Source organism: Armigeres subalbatus, chromosome 2 (genome assembly GCF_024139115.2).
Source record: "Armigeres subalbatus isolate Guangzhou_Male chromosome 2, GZ_Asu_2, whole genome shotgun sequence".
NCBI lineage: Eukaryota > Metazoa > Arthropoda > Insecta > Diptera > Culicidae > Armigeres > Armigeres subalbatus.
In genome coordinates, this window is record NC_085140.1 from 341255713 (window position 1) to 341281211 (window position 25499).

The 25499-nt window shown below is 39.9% G+C and overlaps 2 protein-coding genes across 9 annotated transcripts in view; one reads left to right on the forward strand and one right to left on the reverse strand.

The window, feature by feature from the left end:
- Positions 1 to 239: 239 nt before the first annotated feature.
- The window catches only part of LOC134212851 (solute carrier family 66 member 2), a 119468-nt gene continuing 94208 nt past the window's right edge, over positions 240 to 25499 (reverse strand). For all 8 annotated transcript variants that reach the window (XM_062691088.1, XM_062691087.1, XM_062691086.1 and 5 more), the window contains 3 exons: positions 25160 to 25324; positions 24938 to 25092; positions 240 to 2770 (listed from right to left, as the gene is read on the reverse strand). In XM_062691088.1, coding sequence (XP_062547072.1) covers positions 2690 to 2770; positions 24938 to 25092; positions 25160 to 25324 — 401 coding nt within the window. In that variant the 3' untranslated portion in view covers positions 240 to 2689. The remainder of the gene's footprint in view (positions 2771 to 24937; positions 25093 to 25159; positions 25325 to 25499) is intronic.
- LOC134217005 (polyserase-2-like) lies at positions 15614 to 17774 on the forward strand. The gene is made up of 3 exons (XM_062695760.1): positions 15614 to 16913; positions 16971 to 17155; positions 17271 to 17774. Exons 1-3 carry the CDS (start codon positions 15802 to 15804, stop codon positions 17684 to 17686), a joined length of 1713 nt encoding a protein of 570 aa, XP_062551744.1. The 5' UTR covers positions 15614 to 15801; the 3' UTR covers positions 17687 to 17774.

The window sequence follows — 25499 nt, forward strand, 5'->3', positions numbered from 1 at the left end:
TCAGACCAATCGTTACGAATCATACAAAAAAAATCAAATCTTCCGTACAAAAAGTGTTACAATGGAGAGGGAGGGTGTCTAAAACTGTCGAAATTTGCATTACGTAATTTATGAACAGCCCCCATTGAGAAATATAACCGTTTTCATATTGTCCCGGCTCTTGAACTGCTATCATCACATCAAAAGAAATAGGTAATCAAATAGGCACATCGCTTCAATACTGCTTAACGACTTGCTTGTTTTTTTAATTCGGCTACATTATCACTTTTAATAATAAGTTAATATAACAAAAATCTCACAGCAAAATTGCCCTACCAACTTTTATAAACTAAACTTTCACTTCGTTCCAGCTTCTTCGATTTCTGTTTTATCTTTTTTCCTTTTTTTCTCTCTCATTCGCGCGTTTAAGACTAGACTTGAACATATCGCTAATTCTCACAATTAAATATAATGCATTAGATGTTCCGTTTCTTCGAACGAAGAAACAATATAGAAATTCTTTTTCTCATTAATCAGAAAGCGTAGATATAAAGGCTTCAAATTTGTTAGTGTTTATCAGGTTAAGTCTTTCTTTTTTGTATGAAATTAGAATAGTTCTCGTTTGTAGTGGTATTTGTCTTAGTTAACTTAAATAGAATTTGACCCCTCAAAATATTCAAAGTGATATTCTAAATTTACCTACCTAATGGAAAAACTGAGTGGATTATTACTCCGGCATGAAGTAGTGGATAATAAAGTGGATTGCTTGTAGAAAACACAACCCTTCGGTAGAGCCTCGGGAAACTAACACCGTTTCGGGGTAAACATGACATTGAAGCGCGATTTTTTTTATTGGTTCAATTTTTGCCAAGCAGTTCTGTGGGTCAATTTGCAATTGCCCTGTTAAATAGATTTCCAAGGAAAAATCTAAATGTTACATCTTTGTTCTTGATTTGTTGATTTTTTGGTACAAAAATAGATCCCTTCTGTACAATTTAGGATAGACTCTTTCGCTCGTTGCCTCTCTCGCTCACTTCCGGCTCATGCATTCACACAGGAAGAAAGAAATTAAGTCTCACTAACAATAATATTTCTCTTTCTATGCGTAGTACTAAAAATAGATAACGGCTCTTAAATAAAAAGAGAAATGCCACTGCTATAATATCACTTCCGGACTTTCCTGGATGAAGACTATCGCACTGCTGGAACCAGTCGAATCTTTCCTAGTCCGTTTTCCCTCTCCTGCTGTCGTGGCCTGTTCAAGGTCTTCGTCGATGGCCACGTGCATTTCGTGCTCACACAGATTTCGACTGCTGTCGCTGATTTGTTGCTGCCCAGTACCAACCACCGTACATCGTTCGTTCAACAATTCCAGCTTGTTGAAGTTGAACAGGTTGGTACAGTTCAACCTTTTGATAGTCTTCAGCTTGGCGTGCTCTCCGAGAATATCCTCATCGTCAAAGCCATCCTCGTCGTCGTCGTCGACATCACGACCTCCATCTTTTTGCACTGCATCCGTCGCTTCCTCGGTTGGAGGCCGCATTGAGATCACCTCCAGTTCGTCGTCAATAGCACTTCCAGCATCTTCGCTGCTGGCACCTTCATCTCCGCTGCACTCGATCAGCTCGGTTTGTGTCTCAGCTGACCGCATCGTGCGAGATTCATTGTTTGATATGGTCGATGTAGCCGAAGGCTGTTGCTTCGATTCTGACTCTGATTCTAATTTTACTATTTGCTCAAGTTTCAGCACTGGCCACAGGACCAGTGCTGCGTGTCGTCATAAGATATCCTCCAGGGATTTGGAATTCGTTTCATAGTGATGCGGCTTCACATCCAAACTAGCCTCACATTCTTTCGTTTTGGTTGGAGCGACAAAGTGCTCCACTATTTCAATGGGCTCTTGTTTATCGGTCTTTTCCCTAAGCCGCACCGCCATAGAAGACAGCAACATCGCATCATAATGCTCTTGGCTGTGACGATTGATATTATTATTATAGTTACTACCTAGAATGTACTGCTCTTTGTAGCTATTGCTATTTAATGTACAATTGGAATCTCGACGATTGCTGAAAGCATTCCCGGTGATTGTTGCGAACGAACAGTTGTCTCCCACATTACTCAAATTATAAACGTCCTCGCAAAGAACATTTTCCCGCCCCTTCTTTGAAGAGGATCCAGCAGTCTCGTGCTCTTTTGCCAGATTATCGTCATCCGTCGCCGCAGGTTCGCTGGAGCAGTTGGCACTGAAGCTCAGTACCCTCCGCTTTGGAAGAGGCAGTGATGCAGTTTTCTGTCGGTCGAACCGCTCCGAGTTCGCTCGTCTACTTGGCACTCCTACCACACGTACCGGTGTAGTCTCCCTCGAGCCGGAGATCGAATGTGATTTTGAATGGTGATAGCGGGTACCCACCTTGTGTCGATGTGGAGTGACCGTGGATTTCAACGACAGCGAACAGTCCGTCTGCATCATGGAACTGTAGAAGGACGAGGCCGCCGGGGAAGACGAATAGGCCATCACGGCTGGTGGACCGGATGAACGGTTGATTTTGGCGTTGCTCAAAATGGAACAGTTTCGCTGGATAGGGATCGGTCCCGTTTGGGTGTAGCTGTTGGTCTTTGTCGTGGTGCCGATTGCGATGTGGTGATTGTTAAGATCGGTGTTGTTGATGCTGTGACTGGTACCGTTGTGAATATTTTGAGGGGCAAACTGCTAGTCACCGCGATGAGTGCTACGGGGCGGATTCTTTCGATAGATGTACACTTGCAGCAGGATGGCAAGATCAAGACTAACCTGGAAAGAAGTACACAAATATTTGGAAATGATTTAGTATAGCATAGGTACATTTTAGAGGCACCTCCCCTAAAAATATGACAGTTTTTTTTATTTAGCTCAGAGCTTCCCAAACCTTTGAGTATGCGACCCACCTAGCAAAATTCTATATGACTCGCGACCCACCTATGAAAAAATGCATTTTACCAAGTATTATTAAGCATTAATTGAATCAGAATGTCATCTGTTTCAGCTTCTTCCACATAAAAAATATTCACGTTACCTTACATGTACAAATGCAAAAATGACGAACATGGTATTGTTTGTCAAAATGTTAGCGTTTTTATTTTACTGCATTAAGGGGACAGCTTTTAGGCATAAATGTTTAAATAAAATAGCGTGGTATTGGATATTTAAAATAAAATGCGGTTTGAACTTGAAATAATGTTCCTGAAAAAAATGATCAAAAGGTTCAGCATTCGAGCTGCAATTAATATTTGTTCTGCGCGACCCACAAACAATCCGCTCGCGACCCCCCTGGGGGTCGGGACCCACAGTTTGGGAAACCATGTTTAGCTTATTATTCTATAGACACTAAGAAGAGCGATCAAAAACCAGAGGAGCCAAAGTCTTAGCCCGTCAACGATACTCGGCTCTTGAGAAGGAAGTAAAACGCTCATGTCGACCGAACAAGCCAGCGTGGGCAGACTCTCTGGCCGATGAAGGAGAGAGAGACGCAGCAACCGATTCGCCTCCTCTAAGATATCTCAAGACGCTTAAGCGAGGCGAAGTTGAATGCAACGATGCCTGTGAAAGACGCGAATGATCAGTTATTGACCGACCCAACTGACCAGCTGAAACGCTGGTTCGAGCACTTCGAACGACTTTTTCAAGTGCCAGCCAGGCTACCACCACCTCGGCATGATCTGCCTAGGATCCGACGTATAACATGCGTCAATACCGAAGCTCCATCACTGCTAGATATTCAAACAGCCATCCAAAGCATGAAATCGAATAAAGCCCCAGAGGTCGATCGCATATCAGCCGAGATGCTCAAAGCTGACCCCATGACATCCGCTCAACTACTGCATCGTTTATTTCGTAATATCTGGGACACCGCATCTTTCCCGGTCGACTGGATGCAAGGTATCTTGGTGAAGGTGCCCAAAAAGGGTGACCTGACTGTATGCGATAACTGGCGAGGCATTATGTTGCTGTGTACCGTTCTCAAAGTTCTATGCAAAGTAATCCTAGCCCAGATTCAGGAGAAGATCGATGCGACTCTCTGGCGGCAGCAGGCCAGATTCCGTGCCGGAAGATCATGTGTGGACCATATGCTCATGCTCCGTATCATTCTGGAGCAGGTCAACAAATTCCAAGAGTCCCTTTACTTGGTATTCATTGACTACGAAAAAGCTTCCGACCGTCTCAATCACGAGAATATGTGGGGCGCCCTGAGACGCAAGGGGGTTCCTGAGAAAATCATCGGCCTCATCGAAGCACAGTACGAGGCCTTTTCGTGTAGAGTGCTGGATGCATTCTATCACCGTTACGGTTCCTCATCGTAATCGACGAGATTCTGGTAGGTGCGATTGACCGTGAACCAAACCGCGGGCTATTACGACAGCCTATAACCATTAGACCGCTTCATGTTTTCAAAAGGTATCAAAATTCAACCGGTTAGCGCGGAATCACAATTCTAATGCTAAGATAAGCCTTGTGTCAAATTCCCAGCTAATTCGGATACAATTTTGAGATGGCTCAAGTCGATTTAGTGTTTTTAGGCTATTTTCAATTTTGAAAAAATCTAACAAAAGATATAAACGTCGAAAACTATCGCAACAATCTCTATACGGAAGCTTCTGGTGTGCTCTACAAGATTCGTTCCGTTCACGTTTTGTCCATGTTAAAGTGATTTTCAAGCTTTTAAGTGCATAAAAGTACTGTTTCCCTCAAACGTCGTTGTTCTACAAAATTCTTGAATTTATAACAAATGATTGCTAATTTATTATATTATTATTCCTCTTTTTTCCCTGGAAATTTGAGTAATATAGTTGCCAATGTGCGATTTACCGTTAAATTCTTAAAAATCAGAAGCTGTACATTTGTCGTAAATTTGCACGTTAGGTTTTCTTCAAACAAGTTGTTCGAACAAAGCATAAATCAAATCATATGATATTTGATGCTTACAACAAACGACTTCCAAATTTTGTTAATTTCACCATATGTCTGTATGCTTTTAACATCGAGTGCATTGTAGTAACAAGTGAAATCGAAGCTTCTTCATTTGAACAACTTGTTTGAATAAATCTCAGCGTGCAAATTTATGACAAATGTTCAGCTTCTGATTTTTAAGAATTTACCGGTAAATCACACATGGGCAATTATATAACTCAAATTTCCAGGGAAAAAAGAGGAATAATAATGTAATAAATTAGCAATCATTTGTCATAAATTCAAGAATTTTGTAGAACAACGACGTTTGGGGGAAACAGTACTTTTATGCACTTAAAAGCTTGAAAATCACTTTAACATGGACAAAACGTGAACGGAATGAATCGCAATGTTCACAAGACTTGTAGAGCACACCAAAAGCTTCCGTTTAGAGGTTGTTGCGATAGTTTTCGACGTTTATATCTCTTGTTAGATTTTTTCCAAAATTGAAAATAGCCCAAAAACACTAAATCGACTTGAGCCACCTCGAAATTTTATCCGAATTAGCTGAAAATTCGACAGGAGACTTATTTTAGCATAAGAATTGTGATTCTGGGCTGACCGGTTGAATTTTGGATACTTTTTAAAAACATGAAGAGGTCTAATAACCATGGCTTCGAATTGGCTGATGAGCGCTCCTCTTCGGCAAGTTTAGTCATCAACGTCAACAAAACCAAATAGTTGGATGTAAACACGGTGACTCCTTCCAGTTTCACAGTAGCCGGGCAACCAGTGGCGAATGTTGAAAGCTACCAATATCTTGGTAGTCAAATGGCGTCAGACGGTACCAAGATCGACAAAGGCGCACGGCGTCAGACGGTACCAAGATCGACATAGACGCACGGATCAAGAAAACAGACAGATAAGTGAACGCACCAAAATATGAATTTTCAAATCTAACGTGAAATCTGTGCTGTTATACGCTAGCGAAACATGGTGAGTATCAGTGGAGAACACTCAACGGCTGCAGGTGCCCATCAACAGATGCCTGCGGTATATAATTCGGGCCTGGTGGCCTCACAACTGGATCTCAAACAACGAGCTCCACCGTCGTTGTCACCAGAGGCCAATAGCAACAGAAATTCAGGATCGGAAGGGGGGCTGGGTCGGCCCGCCTCTACGTAGGGGCGGAAACGAAATCTGTAAACAAGCATTAGACTGGAACTCAGCGGGACATCGCAGCAGAGGCAGACCCAGAGGCTCATGGCGGCGAATCCTCAATAAATAAATAAAAGAAGTCGACCGAAATCTAACCTGGCAACAGGTTAAAACGATAGCTGAACAACGCTCAGGATGGAGATCTTTCAGGTCGGTCCTTTGCACCACCTGAGGTGTACAGGATCCATAAGTAAAGTAAGTAAAATAAGAAGATCTTGAATATGAGGTATTTTACAGAGCATATTTGGTAAAGTTAGCCTAAAGTTGCACTTTTTGCTGTCAAAGTTTCGGAGAAAAATTGGGAGCAAGATCCTAAATATATATTATTTTGATAATATTTTTTCCTTTTCTGTGTCCTCAGAGCCAAGTGATATGTCTTCAGTAGATTTTGGTTCGCTGGCTCCGAATCCGTCTTCAGATATGCTCAAACACGTCCAAATTTTGAGATATAGCTAGATCATGGTTTCCCAAACTGTGGGTCCCGACCCCCAGGGGGGTCGCGAGCGGATTGTTTGTGGGTCGCGCAGAACAAATATTAATTGCAGCTCGAATGCTGAACCTTTTGATCATTTTTTTCAGGAACATTATTTCAAGTTCAAACCGCATTTTATTTTAAATATCCAATACCACGCTATTTTATTTAAACATTTATGCCTAAAAGCTGTCCCCTTAATGCAGTAAAATAAAAACGCTAACATTTTGACAAACAATACCATGTTCGTCATTTTTGCATTTGTACATGTAAGGTAACGTGAATATTTTTTATGTGGAAGAAGCTGAAACAGATGACATTCTGATTCAATTAATGCTTAATAATACTTGGTAAAATGCATTTTTTCATAGGTGGGTCGCGAGACATATAGAATTCTCGCTTAACTTTTCAAAAGGACCTAAGTAACATTTTTTTCATGAATTAATTTGAGTGCTGCAATCAAAAGCTTTCATGCTGTTCTGTTGATTGCGCTATTCAAATTAATTCATGAAAAAAATGCTACTTAGGTCCTTTTGAAAAGTTGAGCGAGAATTTTGCTAGGTGGGTCGCATACTCAAAGGTTTGGGAAGCTCTGAGCTAGATGATTACCGCTAATTTGACGAAATTGGAAATTTTTCGAAAGAATGTCCTGTATATTCCCGAAGTGGTCTAAGCACATCGAATCTAACGATTTATCATTACATTTGCGTGTTACAATGGTTTTTCTTATATGTAACTTAAAAATGAAGTGAAATTAACATAAAAATGTTCCATGCAAGTCCGTTTCAAAAACTTGCATGCAACCGCCATCACCACCAGTTTAAAGCCACCAAAAATTCAGCTACATTTTCTACAGAATGAACATCAGCATGCAGAATTGGCGGATCAACCGTCCTTATGCTCGGATAACTGATGTTTTGCTTAAGGACAAACTTTTCGGGATACAATTTTATTCCACCTCGCGTTTTCAATGACACCAATTTCAATAATAAAGCAACGAGCAGCCTGTCATCTTTGCATTCCACGCTTGCTGCGATGCAGCAAAGCTAAAATAAAAAGATGACAGCTGTTCGGTGCTTTGTTGAGATTAATCTAGGCGTCAGATTAGGCGTCTAAAATATACATAGCTCATAACACAGCTGGGGCACGCTATGTTTAAAGGCAACTATTATGCAAAGTGAATGCACCTTGGATGTTAAGCCGTTAGATCATAGATTTTGACCTCTAGTTTAAGGATCTGTGTCGATTAAAATATTTCATCGGTGAAATTTTGACTTTTTTACTATTTAAGGTATTATTTTTACCCTAAAAACCTTTCCTGATTTAAATAAAAAATTGGAACAAGTTATATTAAATCCATCAACTAATTTTTTTTCCTGATGCTTCAAGAAATATTTTCATATAAAAACATTTTTCATATGATAAACGTAGTAGAAGTTATATTAAAATTACTGCCAGTTTTCAATGTTGTTAGGGTTTATTAAGAATAGGTCAGGAGCCTTCCTTAGCCGTACGGTAAGATGCACTGCTATACTGCAAGACCATGCTGAAAGTGGCTGGGTTCGACTCCTGCTGGTCTAGGAAATTTTTTCGCCTTCCCTGGGCATAAAATATCATCGTAGCCTCGTGATATACGAATGTGAAGATGGTAACTTGGACTAGAATCCTCACAATTAATAGCTGTAGAAGTGCTAAATGAACGCTTTGGAAGCGGTATAATTATTTATGTAATGCCATTAAGAAAAAGTATTATTCAATTCCAGAACATAATATCACTTTTCAAAATTTCAAATCAACAAATAATTAGAACTACGAACTAGTTCAAAGTAGTATTTATATTCTTTATTTCAAACTTGATTGGATTGAGGTTCAACAATGGACGTCTGCATTAGGTGACCACTGTCATATGCTACCACCGTGGATAACAGTTTACTTGCATACTGTTCATGTTTATTTGGCATTTTGTAGTTTTGCTAGATAGTATAGAAAATTTTGTGGATGGCTTCCGTTGTTTGCTCCATATACTTTGTAAGACCTCTCTTTGATGGGCTCACAAAATTCAAGAATATGGAATTTCAATATAAGATTTTTTTCCGGTGATTGGTAGCCCGGCTGCTATCCAACTGTCACAAAAGCTGGTATGGCGTCTGAACACAAGATACACTAAAACAGCAATCAACTACCTGTGGTAGACTATCCAATACCTTGTAATAACCATTGCATTATTTTACTTTCAAAACACCTCGTTTTACTAAAAGACTTCGGCAGTAACGCCCAGTGAAACCAAGTTAAGCCTGATGGGTTGCGTTGACCTCTGATGTCCAGACTTCAGATTTGGCTTGATGTTTTTTTTTTTGCTACAGGGCCGAACATTTGGTAGACCAATCCCACCAGCTAATGTAGCGTTGGAGGAGGGGTTTTGTCTAAAATTGTGTCATCATAGTCTCCTCCTTCTAGAAGATGATTATGAACACAATTGAAATATAATTGAGTATCTTTCTTAACCTGTCCAGCGTTAAACTCTGTTTCTATGATAACAAGTGGACGGTGCAGGGTTGCTGGTTTTTAAATTGACACGTATGAGATATGCATTTACACAAGAATTTGCTATCGAAAAATGGAATACATGTTCGGTGTCAACAGTATTTCTAGTATAACTTCTGCTACTTTCATCATATGAAAATTGTTTTTATATGAAAATGTTTCTTAAAGCATCAGCAAAAACATTTAGTGATTGGATTTTATGCAACTTGTTTCAAAAAATTTTAAAAAATCAAAAAAGGTTTTTAGGTTTAAAAAATTACCTTAAATAGTAGAAAAGTCAAAATTTCACCGATGAAATATTTTAATCGACACAGATCCTTAAACTAGAGGTCAAAAACTATGATCTAACGGCTTAACATCCGAGGTGCATTCACTTTGCATAATAGTTGCCTTTAAACATAGCGTGATGGGGGCAGCAAGGACTACGTCCAAAGGCTTGCCGATCCCTCCCCAGGCCATCTGCGAGTTGTGGTGCCTGCCTAGGATGTGGTGGGGTTTGACAGTGGGCTCTGTTAAACTTCTCTAAAAAGCTGCATGTATCCGCAAGTAGGCTCCGCCAAAGCGACCGTGTGCCGCTCAAAGCGTACAAGCCCAAGTCCTGGTGTTAGGTGGGACGCCAAACAGCCCTGACACGACGGTCCTCCGACGAGACAGGAGGTTTGCGCAGGCCCAATAAGCCGCCTTTAAAAACAACCATTACGAACGACATAGAAGATAATACGACTCGATACAAGCAACGACCTAGGCGACGAATAAAGCAATAAAGGATCATGATTGGAAGCTTGAAACATGGAACTGCAAGTCGCTAGGCTTCGCAGGTTACGACAGGATAATCTACAGTGAATTACATCCCCGCAACTTCGACGTCGTAGCGCTGCAGGAGATATACTGAACAGGACAGAAAGTATGGAAAAGCGGGCATCGAGCGGAGAATCTATGACAAAAGGTCGAAGGACAAAAGGTCGAAAGACAAAAGGTCGAAGGACAAAAGGTCGAATGGACAAAAGGTCGAAGGGACAAAAGGTCGACGGGCCAAAAGGTCGAATGGACAAAAGGTCGACGGGACAAAATGTCGAAAGGACAAAATGTCGAAAGGACAAAATGTCGAAGGGACAAAAGGTCGAAATTATAAAATTGGTTAAAATTGAAAAGCCATAGTATTGAGAACTGCTCGTGAGAACGATGGCCCAATCTTGACTTAAACCCGCAACCTCTAATTTCTACACAAAACTCTACCATCAATATGCAATATGCATAAGCACATTCATTTATTTATTTAGTTTACATCTAAACAGAAACCACTGAATAAGCAATTTGACCCCACAATACACGAATTAATAATTCGAAAAAACAGAGTTCTTTAAAAAAAAACTTAAACGTCTAACTACTTTCACTGTTCACAACCAACTGATTTATTATCCTCAACCATCTTGATGATTGTTGGAGATTGCGACTGGTAGAATGGATATTTTGACGTTGGCTTTCTCAGTCTAATTTAATTAAGACGGCTAGTTTGGCATAGCTCGACGTTTCGGTCCCGTGTATTGGACCTTTTTCAAGAGATAAGCTGTCGGCCGACTCTCGTTACATACGGAATGAATGTCTTAACTGGGTAGTTGGAGCTTCTTGTAGTTGCATTACACATTTGATATTAAAAATTAATTGGAAGACAATATTTACTGCACATATACACAACGCATACACAACTTGATGGTACTAACTAACAAATAACTATGCCAAACTAGCCGTCTTAATTAAATTAGACTGAGAAAGCCAACGTCAAAATTATCCTCAACTTAACTACATTGCAAGTATCCTGAGTCTGCACTGCCTCGGTAGGTACAGGTTCGATGATCGCCCCCAATATCGTTCGCCTGGTTCTGCTGATGCGCCTCGATGTTGCCAACTCCAAAATGCTGACACCGATGGGAACGCACAAAGTCCGGTCGGCAACGACGTTAACTCTCGATCTCTCCATCCTCGAATGCGCCCCACGCTCGTTTTACACTTGGTCTGCCCACCTCGCTCGCTGTGTTCTACGCCGTCTCGTACCTGCCGGATCGGAAGCGAACACCATCTTTGCAGGGTAGTTGTCCGGAATTCTTGCAACATGCCCTACCCATCGTATCCTTCCGGCTTTAGCTACCTTCTGGACACTGGGTTCGCCGTAGAGCTGGGCTAGCTCGTGGTTCATACTTCGCTGCCACATACCGTCTTTTTGTACACCGCCAAAAGTGGTCCTAAGCACCCGTCTCTCGAATACTCCGAGTGATTGCATATGCACAATCATGATTATATCCTGGAACACTAATGCAGGATCGTTCATGCTGTGTACCACGAGAGATTTTTTCGGTAATGCTGTACAAAATACAACATCACGCATGTTTGAGTGTTAATTAAAATTATTCGTACGGTTGAATCAGAGAATAATGTGCTTAATGTAAACTGTTATGTATGGCTTAGTGCCAGTCTTTGTGTACATGCTTCAGTGTTTATTTCTTATTTAAAATCAATAACAACGTCACGTTGAATTAAAACCAATAACATCCCCATCGACATCGCTATGTAATGTATAGGAATGTATAGGAAGTCGCGTTGGCGAAATAATTAATTATACGACACTAAATCAAAGATACCAAACCCAACGTATTTCACTCAAACATGCACTCGAAGTGACACGTGTTACAAGAGCACGATCTAACAAGTATTAATTTTTCAGTTCTCGTCCCGAGAACTAATCAAAATCATACAATGCTCGCCCTGGCTGCTGAATATTAACTGTAAATTGGCAAAAGAACTGCCCATGAAATAAAGAAGGAGAAATCTCTGGGAAATGTAATAAGCTAGATTTATTTTTCAGAAACATGTTTTCAAACTTGTCGTATATTTAGTATTTTTCATGTATACAGAATTATAGATTTTTAAATTTTGTCCATTCGACCTTTTGTCCCTTCGACGTTTTGTCCCGTCGACGTTTTGTCCCCTCGACCTTTTGTCCCGTCGACTTTTTGTCCTTTCGACCTTTTGTCCCTTCGACCTTCTGTCCCATCGACCTTTTGTCTCTTCGACCTTTTGTCCGTCGACCTTTTGTCCTTCGACCTTTTGTCTTTCGACATTCTGTCCCAAAGCCTCGAGCGGATACCTTCTACCAAAGCTGAGGCACCACCAACGAGCTGGGAACCGGCTTCATAGTGCTGGGCAAGATGCGCCAACGCGTGATTGGGTGGCAGCCAATCAACGCAAGGATGTGCAAGCTGAGGATAAAAAGCCGTGTCTTCAACTATAGCATCATCAACGTGCACTGCCCACACGAAGGGAGATCCGACGAGAAAGAAGCGTTCTATGCACAACTGGAGCAGACATACGATGGATGCCCACTGCGAGACGTCAAAATCGTCATCGGTGACAAGAACGCTCAGGTAGGAAGGGAGGAAATGCAGAGACCGGTCATCGGACCGGATAGTCTGCATACCGCATCGAACGACAACGGCCAACGATACATAAACTTTGCAGCCTCCCGCGAAATGGTAGTCCGAATCACCTTCTTCCCCCGCAAGAATATTCACAAGGCCACATGGAAATCACCTAATCAAGAAACGGAAAACCAAATCGACCACGTTCTAATCGAAGGTAAATTCTTTCCCGACATCACGAACGCACTTACCGCAGTGCGAATATTGAATCCGACCACTACCTCGTTGCAGTATGCCTGCGTTAAAAACTCTCGACGGTGTACAACACGCGTTGGAGTCGCCCGCCGCGGCTAAACATTAGGCGGCTACAAGATGTAGACCAACCCAAGACTAGGCGCAGCAGCTGGTGGCAAACGGGCGCGGAACAGACAGAACTCGATTTTTCGGAGGAAAAATCGGGGAGCGCACTGGGAGTTTCCGAAAGATAAGTGCTGCGTACCATCTATGGTGGGGTGCAGATGGCGAATGGTACGTGAAGGAGACGAATGAAGCAGGAGTTCCATCAGCTGTTGGGAGAATCATCCATCGTTCACACCGCGAAAATCGGAAGACTGCGGTGGGCTGGGCACGTAGCCAGTATGTCAGACAGTAATCCGGTGGAACAAGAAGGCGAGGTCCACAGCGGGCAAAGTGGATCGATCAGGTGGAGGAAGATTTGCGAACCATCCGCAGACTGCGTGGATTACGACATGCAGTCATGGACCTAGTTTAATATAGAAGACTTTATGCACTGCACAGGCCACTCCGGCCTCAATCTGATAATAAATCAATAAATAAATATAAATGAATGCATTAAACGCAAATCAATGGAAATAATGAAATCCATTAACAAAAAGTGCAATTTTTTACCTTTCTCATGTGATAACAATCACAAAATCAATATCCTCCCTAATTCTCGAGAAAGGCTTCTTCACTGCTAGGTGGAAGAATAAATAATTCCTTTTCTTTAAATTTAGGTGAGTTTTATTATTTTTTCCTCATTTTCAGCCGAGTTTTCAAGGGTTCCCACAGCCGAACCACAAAATTGAAATGTTCAAAAATGTCAAATTTGCGAAATTGTCAATAAAATTTCCCAAATCGACTGAATCAGTATAATTTCTTCGCTAGTAGTAGGGTTATTCGTCTAGCTATCCATTGGTATACAAATGTCCGCATAAGTTCAACTAGGGCAAAAGTTGAAGACCAAAGACAACCGAACCTTTTCTCCTACTAGGCTAGATGTACCAGTCGTGGCTAGCACCAGTTGTAGCACTAATGCTTTATATGCCAAATGGCCAATCAAATCACCGCAAACCAAGTTCATATCGATAAAGCATATTCATATGATACGATAGAACCTTTGATCTCCTCCAAAACAAGTAAAGCATAATTGTAAAAATTGATTTTGCTTAATTTTTGACGTCCTTTGCACCAGTTGTCGCACTAGTGGTCCCAATTTGGCCAATCCCATAAAAAACAATGGGATTTGCCAAATAAGGAACCAAAATTAAAAATAGTGCCACAACTGGTGCATGCGTTCCTATTATGGATTAATCAATTATGAGGATTATAATAACAAATTTTGTTGTAGTTCTAGGAGCTGTTCTAAGGAGCAGGAAGTAAAACCTTTCGCTTGATATATAAAGTCCACCCACATGCCTTTTGCTTATTTGAAAAAAGTAGTTGTTCTTATGTATGGCGACAATTAGTACACCCACCCTATATGAAAAGTTGGCTAATGTTTTTCTTAGCTTCTGTCTACACGCATGCGCACACATACGCACGGACAGACAGGGCATGTACTCAGTTTGACCTTGGTATATAACACTATGGAGCCTTCTATAAAAAGTTAGTTTTCGAAGTAAAATCATAATCTTTCGTTAAATTTGTTTTGAACAAGAAAACAAAAAAATTATCTTCATAACGGCTTGTTCAACATCTTTAATTTATAATCGTACACGGAAGAAAAAAAGTACCCAGCGTTAAGTTTTTTTTTAAACTTATTTTTGAGTTATTTTTTCTCTTCTCTTTCATCCACTCTTTCTTCTGTTGTCAAAAACAAAAGAGCCAAACAATCCAACGACGCCAGCTCAATACGGGAAGCCAATTTTGAGTTTCATTACCTGAGGTCGAAATTGAGTGAATTAAACTTACATTTGGGTAAATAAATTTTCCGTTGGGTACTTTTTTAACATGGGAGTAAAGGCAAACTACTTCGACCCTACTTACTCAATTTTGGCTTCCCGTACGGATGTTCGAGGTTGGGTGAATTAAACTCACTATTGGGTAGTTTACTTCTCCGTGTAGGGTTCGGTATTTTTCTTTCGAACCTAGCACTCTTTAGCTTTATCTTTGTTGAAAGTCACAGTTTGATAAGTTAACAAATAAAATATGTAATCTATGCATATTTGTTGAAGATAAAATATAATGAATATTGTCTTTCTCTTTTGTAGATAAGACATTATCGATAGTCTCTTTTATTGCTTTTTCTTTGCACTTTCAGCGACGCTTCCACACTTTTTGTGTATGGTAACTGGGGTGTAGGGAAACTGGGGTAATATGCACCCCAAGAGCAAAATGACCATTTGGCCTTTTTTAGTACCAGAGTATTCACTACAGCGCATGTAATTCGGATCTCGAGCTACCAATCCAATTGTAAACATTTTTGAAAATATTCCTGAAACAATGTTAAAACTGCCAAAAGGTCGTTTTGCCCGTTTTGCATGTTACCCCTGTTACCCCTACTAGAATTTATCAAACTTGAACTGAGCCGCAATGAGTTTTTATCCGCCAAATGATGGAAAACCCCAAAACTAAATTATTTCTACCTTGGAATGAGTTGAATTCAAACAATTATAATCGACCATCATTTCAAGGGTAAGTAATGCAGTAGGTAAACTTAAATTGAGAAAAATATGTCTCCTACCGAAAACGTGCAAACTAATACATACACTTGCATATCAGGTAATTTTTTGGTTTGGACCGACAAGCGGTGAAAAACTTGCTAATCACACATAGCATTAGTGAGAGCACAAGGATCACGCTTATCTCAAAAGAGTACTTATTAGTACACAATAATTGGCTACCTAGCTAACATCTCGTTTTATTCGAAGGATTGAATACCCTTGCTAGAAAGTGGTGTAAACTGGAGCTTCACCATCAGTATGATTGTGACTTCCATGGCTGAATTAGTTAGCAGGACTGATTAAAAAATGAATTCCATTTCGCTCTTGTTACTTATTATCATCAAACCTAACATCAGCACTTCACTAGAATGTGGAGTCCCGCAGCAAAAAACAACGGAACTAATAGTAAATGGTAAGAATGCGGTTAAAGGAAAGTGGCCGTGGCATGTTGCAATTTTCCACAAAAATCATCCCTCCACTACGTACGTTTGCGGTGGAACACTAATATCTGCTACGCATGTCCTGACGGCAGCGCATTGTGTAATCAACTCAAACACTGGGTATTTGATGCCTAGTAAAAGCATCTTAGTTGAAGTCGGTGCGTATGATTTGATACACGATTTTCACGGCAGACAGCGGCATTTGATCAGAGCCACACATAAGATGGAAAACTACAACAGAGCTAGTCTCAAACATGACATAGCTATTCTGGAGCTTGATTCGGAAGTTGAGTTCAATCAGTATGTCCATCCGGCTTGCGTTTACCAGGGAAAGGAATTGACCGGGAAGAACGGAACAGTAATCGGATGGGGCATAACAGAGAACAACAAAGTGTCCAGTATTTTGAAGGTAGCGGTGCTACCAGTGATTGACACTATTACGTGCTTAACGAGCAACCGATATGTATTCGGACCAACTTTAGACAAAGGGATGTTCTGCGCTGGGTACATCGAGGGTACCAGCGTCTGTAACGGTGACAGCGGAGGTGGTATGTTTTTCGATGTGGATGGCGCATGGCACATTGGAGGAATTGTATCGTACAAGCAGGTGAGAGACGACAACGAATTACTTTGTCAAACGGATGGATATGCAGTTTTTACAAAGATCTACGATTATTTGCCGTGGATTGGCGAAGTGATCGGAGCGAAAATATCGAGTGTTGAAGGAAGAGAATTATCTGACTTGGATAACTGCGAGCCAAAAGCTGATGATGGACCAAAATTGGGTTGGGGTATTTTCCCCAGAAGCTGTGGAATATACACTCCCAACCGGATTATGTTTGGCGAAGTTGCACGAGTCTTCGAATTTCCTTGGATGGCAATTCTTCTATACAAGGACGAGAACCTTAATTGCGCGGGAACACTCATCAATAGGCGCTACGTCTTAACGTCCGCGCTTTGCCTTCAGTCAAGTCTTCCGTAAGTTGGGGTATCGATATTTCGGAGAGATAATATATTAAAATATTCTTATTTTAGCGAACGAATAAGACTGGGAGAACACACCTGGTATCAAGACATCGACTGCAACGACGATTATGATTGTGCTCCTCCTGTGCGAGATTTCCAAATAGAATGCGTGGTTCAACATCAGGACTACAATGAATACACAGGGATGAACAACATAGCCCTTATTCGACTTAGTGAAGGTGTTTTGTTCGAGGGTAATAAACATTTGCTTTCCAAACTCCGAAAAACATAATAACCTTTAAAAGACCTAAGACCTTTCCCCTAAGACGCTCTAAAATAATTAATCATTATAACCTTTGCTAATTTTAGATCACATTCAGCCAATTTGTCTCCCACTGACAACTGAACTAAGATCAGTGGAGTTGCCAAGCTACATTATAGCAGGTTGGGGTTCAACGGAACATGCTGTACTATCGATAATGCTAAGAAAGGCATCTATCGGAGTGATCAGTGGTCACGAGCAATGTCAGCAGCTATTTACAGAAGACGATTACGATCCCGGATCGGTTTATTACGATCAGTATTGCACAGTGACGGAAGATTCGCCCGGATACTGTTTTGGAGACGGAGGAGGACCGCTGGGCCAAACGGTTCGATTCAACGGAATGCGCTTCGTGCAGTTCGGAATATTTTCGAACGGTTGGGGTACATGCAATCGTTCAAAAACTGTGTTCACCAAAGTTGGCGCTCACATGGATTGGATTATGGCGAATGTGAGACCGTAGTGTTAAAAGCAGTTGAGTGATAATAATTAGGCATGTTGAGGACTGAATTATTCCCATGGACTTGTTATATAATAATAATAAATAACCTACAAAATGCGTGGCCAATCTACGTTGTATAACACTAGGCAATACTTTACACTGCTGGCTTAAATTTTCAACGTGATGATTACTATATCGTACTCATGAAATCGATGCGAACTCGACTCGTAGAAAACTTAATCCAGGTTATCCGAGACTTGCCTTTATCACAACGGACCTTTCCATCCACTGACTGGCAGGCTCGAGCGCCCTGTCATCCCGACTAGAAGAGCATAACAGAAACTGAACACAATAATAACATATTGTGATATTTATAACTTATTTTGATACAATTTTGTTCTTAGTGGCCATTATCTTTCAAATGTTGTAACAGAATTTTATCATAATATGATTTAAAATATGCTCAACACCGAATTGCCCAACAGTAGGCAATTAAAATAGATGTAGCAAAATCACCAGCCATATAGATATCACAACGCTGATATAATTTGCAAAGGTTGCCTTATTTATAATGTTGTTAGTTTCATGTTCTCGAAAAATATTCTTGTTCAGACAAAAACAAAAGTTTTGTATTGTTGATCACAATCTGGAGACCTATCACGAAAATGTAAAAATGTGCATCTGCACAGAAACAATATTTTTGTATCTGATTCTGTTATAAATTTCTAACAAAATATGTTATATTTATGATAAAATTGTAACAAAATTTGATAGTTTTTTTGTTTCCAGTAGTGTGATTTTTGATAGAAATTTAGATATTTTAACAACATCCTGCACCACGTTTCTAACAAATTTTGTTAAAAAAATTTAGTATAACATAATAACATAGGTTGATATAATTTTGATATGACCTTCTAGTCGGGATCTGCTTCAGACCCATAAGGGGTTCGAAACAGTTCTGTTTCAAGGTTGTAGGAGAATAGATAGAGGAGGAGAGTGTGGTGCGGCTTATTTCCGCTTCCGGCTCTAGCAACTGCTATGGAACCTATTAATTAGAGGAGAGTTGTTTGTAGAGATTGTAACGTTTTACGTTTTTTTTATCGTTTTAAATTTACGAAAATACTCGTAGCTTCAGACGTTTTTATCTTTTCAAGCAAAATCATGTGTAAATAAATTTTTGAAATTAATTTTTATTATTGTTATTGAGTCTAATAGTTTGTGCTAATAGGGCACTGCACGAACTGCTTTGTCCCTTTCTCGCTGCAAAGCATTTAAAAAACGACAAGGCCAGTAAACGTCAAAATTTATGAAGCATGAAAGAGAACGAGATGTTTTCGTGCAGTGCCTTATAGGGCACCGCACGGACTGCTTTGTCTCTTTCTTGCTGCATAGAAATTAGAAAACAACAAGGCCAGTAAACGTCAAAATGTATGAGGAACGAAAGAGAAAGAGATGTTTCCGTGCAGTGCCCTATAGTCTTGACTGTTTAAGCACATACAAACAGACGTAACACTGATGAAATTCCCATCGCCCATGCTTGTATCAAATAACACTGATTACTTGTTTCACACCTAGAGGCGCGCGCATCGTTTTCCTTCAGATTTGACAATTTACACTAGCGCCGTCTGTTGACATTGTCGTACTAAACACCATTTCGTGCAACGTGCACGCGAGATTGTGATAAAGTAACTGGGTGATGAATTTTTCAGGAAATTGTTCTAGCTGTTACGTCTGTTTGTCTGTGGTTTAAGTTTAATTCAATATTTGAAACTTTTGACGTTTTTTTTTCTTTTTAGGTAAAATCATGTTTAAATTTAAAATTCAATTCGGTACGCGTCAACGAGAAAGCAAGTCGTCGACATGTCTTGTGTCTCGACTAAATGTTGTGATGATTGACTACCGTGACGACAGCCATACTCAATATGGCAACAAAACTTTGTAATGTTCCATGTAGTAAAAAATGTAGTAAAATTATCTCGATGTCTCCGAAGGCGCGTACTCTATGTCGCTATTTTAAATTTGAATTGGCGCAATTGCTAAATAAGGGGTAATTGTTGCAGAAGGTTTCTTGCTCATGAACAAACTAAAACTCGTTCATTTCGCTTCCATAACGGCCACAACGGCTTATAGAAGTTTTGCGAGTTTTAAGAATTTCTATTATAGAGTTTGAGTAAAGTTCAGTTTGTCAAGGTAACTAAAGTGATTGGAGTGACTTTGTGCGTGATTGTAATTAGTTTTCGTTATTAGTTCGTTCTTTATATTTGATTCGATTGTCGGTGTAGCCGACTCTCGCAAAGTTCTATTTTAAAAGTGTAGTGTACCAAAAAAGGTAAATTTTTGTCGAACTACTCGTTATCTGTTAAATGTTAATTAATGTTTCGCGTTGGACTTCCAGCGCGTGGTGCTTTTTTTGGTACGGGCTGGAATTTTCGGAGCCGACCCGGCATTTCCACCATTTGATCGTTTAGGGGAGTTTTTGTCCGCTTTTCGGGGTCCGCTCTTCGGGGTAACGAAACGAAGTGTGGTGAAGTTTCGTGAGTAAAGTGAAGCGTCGATCGCCAATAAATCGATGGTGGTCCAAAACGTTCCAAACGTTCGGAGAGCTCGGCGCGTGGAATACGTCGAACCGAAGGCGGGGGTTCATTTCATCACGGACGGTCATAGCCGTAAAAAGTGAAGCCGTGCGGAGGTACGTTGGCCCTTGTCCGGGGAAGATTAACCCGGGAAGCGCGACATCCGTCGACGCAGCTCTTTCGATTAAATCGGAGGCCAACTTTAGTTCGGCCATACTTGCCCGGGCTCATCAGTTGCGTGCCACCCTGCAGCTAGGCAATTCTTCTGTCGCCGCCATGGTCAATGACAGCTTCGCCGCCATCGCCACGAACAGGTTCGACACCGTTCCGAACCGGTTTGCCGACATCGCGTCGGCGAAACCCAGCAAGTCGACGAAGAAGAAAACCTGCGCGGTATGTGACTAGCGTGTAGACATGGCCAAATAAATCCCACGATTTTTTAAATAAGAAGATCGAGTAGTTCCGTTCAAGATTTTTAGTTAGAGTAATCGCTGAGAGATCATTCCTTTTGCTTTTCCGTTCCGTTCCGTTGTCAACTTTGATCATTCGCTTCGCATAATTTCTGCCGAGATTTGTTAGCGGGTTGGAAGAGTTTGAGAGTTCGAGTAACGTAACTTGGGAGGTGGCCAAACACTTGGTGCAAAGCATTATTTTAAGTCGAGTCAAGTACGAGACACTGAAGACGACCTTACTGTTGAGGTCGAAATACGTATCTGTCAAGGTACAATCAAGTGTTGGAATTAAATGGGAAGGTGCAAACTCGCAACTCTTATGACAAGTGAAGACATTCCACTAAAAAGCTCAAAATAATTTTCTGAACATTATCTTAAGTTTCAGCCAGCGACCGTTCGAGTGACCCCTGAGGAGAGAAGTTGAGAATTAGTCGGGCAAAACAACTCGACCGATGGTCTTCCGGAACCCGGAAGTGGCGCTTAAGCCACCAGTTATTAATAAACCTCGAGCTGAAGCTACGAACGCTTACAAGATAGAAACGGTTGTGTTTATATACACGATAGGGGCCGTACACATATTACGTAAGCACTTATGGGGGGAGGGGGGATCAGTCAATATATTATGCTCCATATAAATAAAAATTTATTTGTATGGAAAAAACTTACTGGAGGGGAGGGGGTGTCGAAAAACCCATAAAAATTACGTAATATATTCGGATCACAGCAATTTTAAACTAAAAATATGAATTTTAATTTTCCCTTCGTCGATTTTTCTTCTAACACCTTGTAAACAAGCTCTGTGAACTGTCAAAATAAGTGAGGTTAAGTTAGAGTTTGCATTGGTCTATTAGTTAATTTCTTGAAACCCTGCCACGTTACACTGGCCCGTGTCTAATAAGAAGTGAGAAAAGGTAAGGTGAGAGGTAAGATGTGAATAACAGATGATAAGTAATAATCAAAAAGTAAGAAATGTGAAAAAAAATAAACCGTGATAAGCGAGAAGTAAGAAGTGACTACTGAATAATGAGAAAATTCAAAACCGAGTAGTGCGAAACATGATGTGAGAGTAATGAGTAATGAGAAATGATAAATAGTCAGTTAAGTAGTCAGAAATTAAAAATGAGTAATGGGAAATGATAAATCAGAATTGAAAAATGATGAATTAATTTTTATTCCTTCTATCTTCTTGCTTCTTCCTCCTCCATTCTTACTTCTACTTTCATTCCTTCTTTCTCTTTCATTATTTCTGATTCTGTCTTCCATCTTTCTCGATCCATTCATCCTCCGTCCTTCTTATTCTATCTTTCCTCCTCTTCTTTCTTCCTTTTTCTTTCTTTCTTTTTTTTCTCGTTTCTTCGTACTATTCATTTCTCACTTCACATGCTAAACAAGGAAAAAAAATGTCAACCATTTAGCCAAACGGCGTTTGGCAAAACGACCCTGAACCGGCCATCCGTATTTCTTAAATTTTTCGTGAAAACAATTGTTATTTATGTTACCGTGCTGTGCCCTTATTCCAATCAGCGCCTAATTCCGTTCACGCAAGACAAAATGATAAATAACAAAGAGTTTTTGTCTAAAAACAACAGAAAAATATCCTTGTACTTTTATATGGTTATGTATGCATGAAATGAAATTAAAACCAGCGTCATTCTTAGCGATTAAGGTCACTCCTGACGGAATCCAAGGGAAAATACAGGCAACAATTTGGTAATACGCTATAATGTTACCTGTTTTGTCTTGTTATGCTCTGTGTTTGAAATCCAGGGCAAATTTTCACTAAAAAATGCTTAAATATTATGACAGACGTTCTTAGCAAGTGGGTTAATGAAAACAGTCAAAATGGCGCTCGTAGTGACGACCAACAATTTTTTTTTTAATTTTCACTATTAAGGTCACTCCTGACGGAATCCAAGATTAAAAGTGCTCGCGTTTTCGGGGGCACACCACTCGATACGGAAGCAACGCAAAACTGTCATTTTTATTATTTCACGCATGCTGCGACGCAGCAAAGCTAAATCAACAAAAATGACAGTTGTGCGCCGCCTCTGAATCGAGTGGTGTTAAAAACATTTACTAATCTTAAAAAACGCTGTTTAATAACAAATGATAAAACAAACTACTATTGAAACAAATTCCGATAAAAAAATGCTGAAAAGTAAAAAATATCTTGACCGGAATAAGGATACATCTAAATCTACTCGTTCCTTATTCCGTTCATTGGGTTTGGAGGATGGATTCCGAAAATTCCGTGTTGAGAATATAATCCATGAGCAAGAAAAGGTCCATCGTACATGAATCCATATGAATGGTGAACATTTGAAATTCTATCCCGCAGACCGAAAGGAATTCCGTTAACGACACTACTCGAAAAGGTTATGGGACCTTTTTCAATTCGTGACAGTTTTTTCAGTTAATGATTTAATGGTGATTTATAAACTGAATGCTGGACAATGTTAAGAAAGGGTTTCCGGAGAATACGGACAGTTTTAAACAGCACAATCCATAATTGCGGCATTCTTGTTTAAAAGTTTTATCCGGATATTTCTTGGCGAATTTCTATAAAAAAAACACTGCCCTCTCTGAGCTGCAAATAAGGTTATGTTCTACCGAAATCCGAGAATACTTCGTAGAAGTAGGGTTAACCGGTACTTTGAAGAACCGGAACTTTAAAGAATATTCAATTTCACCGAAACAGTGGTACGAACAATTCCAAACAAACAGAAACATTGTTTTGGAAGGCTCAGATCAGAATTGAAGGCCTAGTATTCAGGTTCTAGTCAAAATTACGTTGAGGATAAGGTGTAAACTCCGATAAGGAATCGTATCTGTCCTTTTCTGTGGTACCTAATGCAACTGGACAGCTAGCATCAATGTTCATGTTGAATATATCTCGAATGGTAAGTGAAACAAACGAAAAAACAGTCACCTTGACTATACTAAGGAAATATCATTCATTGTATTTTAAATTTGGAAGGAAATCACATTTAAGATTTTTTTTGCAATATTATAATAAATAAAAAGATGGATGTGTGAGAAAAATTATGCCTGGTATTAGCATCTCCAAGAAATCAAATGTTTTCGGGTGATTGGAATTGGGAACACGAATGAACGGAATTAGGAACAATGCCATTTCAGATGATTGGAATTAGGACCACATAATTGTTCAATTTTGTTTTCACTAGTGGAGCCTAAGTCTATGATTGCATCCCAACAAATTTTATTTTCAATTGTATATGACACTATGTAGCGAAATTGCAGCTTCGAAAGACTAAACGGCTATTTTTTAGAGCTTTTATACATAGCGCATTGTCTTAGGTGAACGGAATAAGGGCACAGCACGGTATTTATATTTATATTAAAAGATTTTTATAGGATTCATTGCTTTTGCAATCATCATATCAACAATTATTCTTAATTTGTAATGTAACAAATCTTATCGAACATCCCAGAATCCCATAACTGAGGATATCCTAGAACAAATGTACGTATGAATCGAACAGAAATGATTTCCATTTTTCCTTGACGAACAAAATATCACAAGTCAGTTAAAAAGCCGCTTGGTGCGGTTTGGCAGAACCCCGACCATATTCCGCTACCACTCGTGTTTAACGAAGTTCCGGAATTTCAATTTGAATTTATTAAAGAATTCACGATAAATTTCTTAGAATTTCTTTCCAAAAAAGGCTCCTGCTTGCGACTTTCTAGAAGTGATATTTGTAGCAAAACCGACCTAATTGAGTAAATATTTAGTTTCAGTAATCGTGTACTATCGCCAAATCATTCAATTCGAACACGGTCTACTTGTTCTTCTAATCTATATTGAATAGAACTAAACTGTTAGAAAAATTAATCGGAAACGATATTTTGAATAAATGCATATCCAAGGATCAAAATCATTCTCCACACACAATTTGAATTACTCCTGATATAACTGTAAAAACAATTTCTACTAGTTTTAAATAAAATTAAGTAAAATTAGGACTCCTAAAATTTTTAGGAATATACAAACAAAATTAAAAAATAGATTGCAGGCATTGAAGTGCTTAAATGGACAGATTTCGTTGCCCCACGCTATGCCCCTACGCTGTGCTGAGATGGAATCAAATGCAACTTGTTGCAATCATAAGCAAAAAATTGTGCTTTCAACGCATATTTAGACACTCATTATCTTACTATGGGCTATGCTGCAATCATACACCTGGCCCTTCTGAAAATGTTACCCTTCATATCCCTACACAACTCACCTGCAGCGTGCCACAAATCCAGAACTGCGTTGGTGCATTCCTTAAAATAAAATAACCAGTCTTGAACATATCACCGGCGGTCCACATGATCACCATGCAGATACTCATCCCGTGCGTGGACTTATTCTTATAATTTCTAAGAAATTGTGGTGCACCTAAAACACAATATTAACGATTATTGTTTGAATGTTTCTTCCTCTGTATTCGGCACGACATACTCACCCAACATTGCTTCGGTGAAGACGGCGAGGAAGCCCACGGATTCCATGAACCAGGTCACGGGTAACATCAGGTAGGTAATGAATGCTCCTACAATCCACACCACCAGCATAAACTCCAGGTACGACTGGAAGTCCGTCCAATTCCAAAAGTACCGGGAATCAAAATCTGTAGGATTAGAAAAAAATAGGACAATTTCATTATAAGATTGAATCTGCTATCTGAAAGGACAGGACATGCTCATGAATCAACGGGATGGAATCGAGAACGCTACATTGCATAGCAATATTAGTTAATGGTCCAATGTTATGGTTTCAACGCATTAGATTGGCTGGACTGGACG

Bases quoted from the DNA above. Each gene is read 5' to 3' on its own strand.
- LOC134217005 (XM_062695760.1), top strand. From the start codon at position 15,802: ATGAATTCCATTTCGCTCTTGTTACTTATTATCATCAAACCTAACATC. The intron at 16,914-16,970 runs GTAAGTTGGGGT...TTCTTATTTTAG, and splicing joins TGCCTTCAGTCAAGTCTTCC to CGAACGAATAAGACTGGGAG. The intron at 17,156-17,270 runs GTAATAAACATT...TGCTAATTTTAG, and splicing joins TGAAGGTGTTTTGTTCGAGG to ATCACATTCAGCCAATTTGT.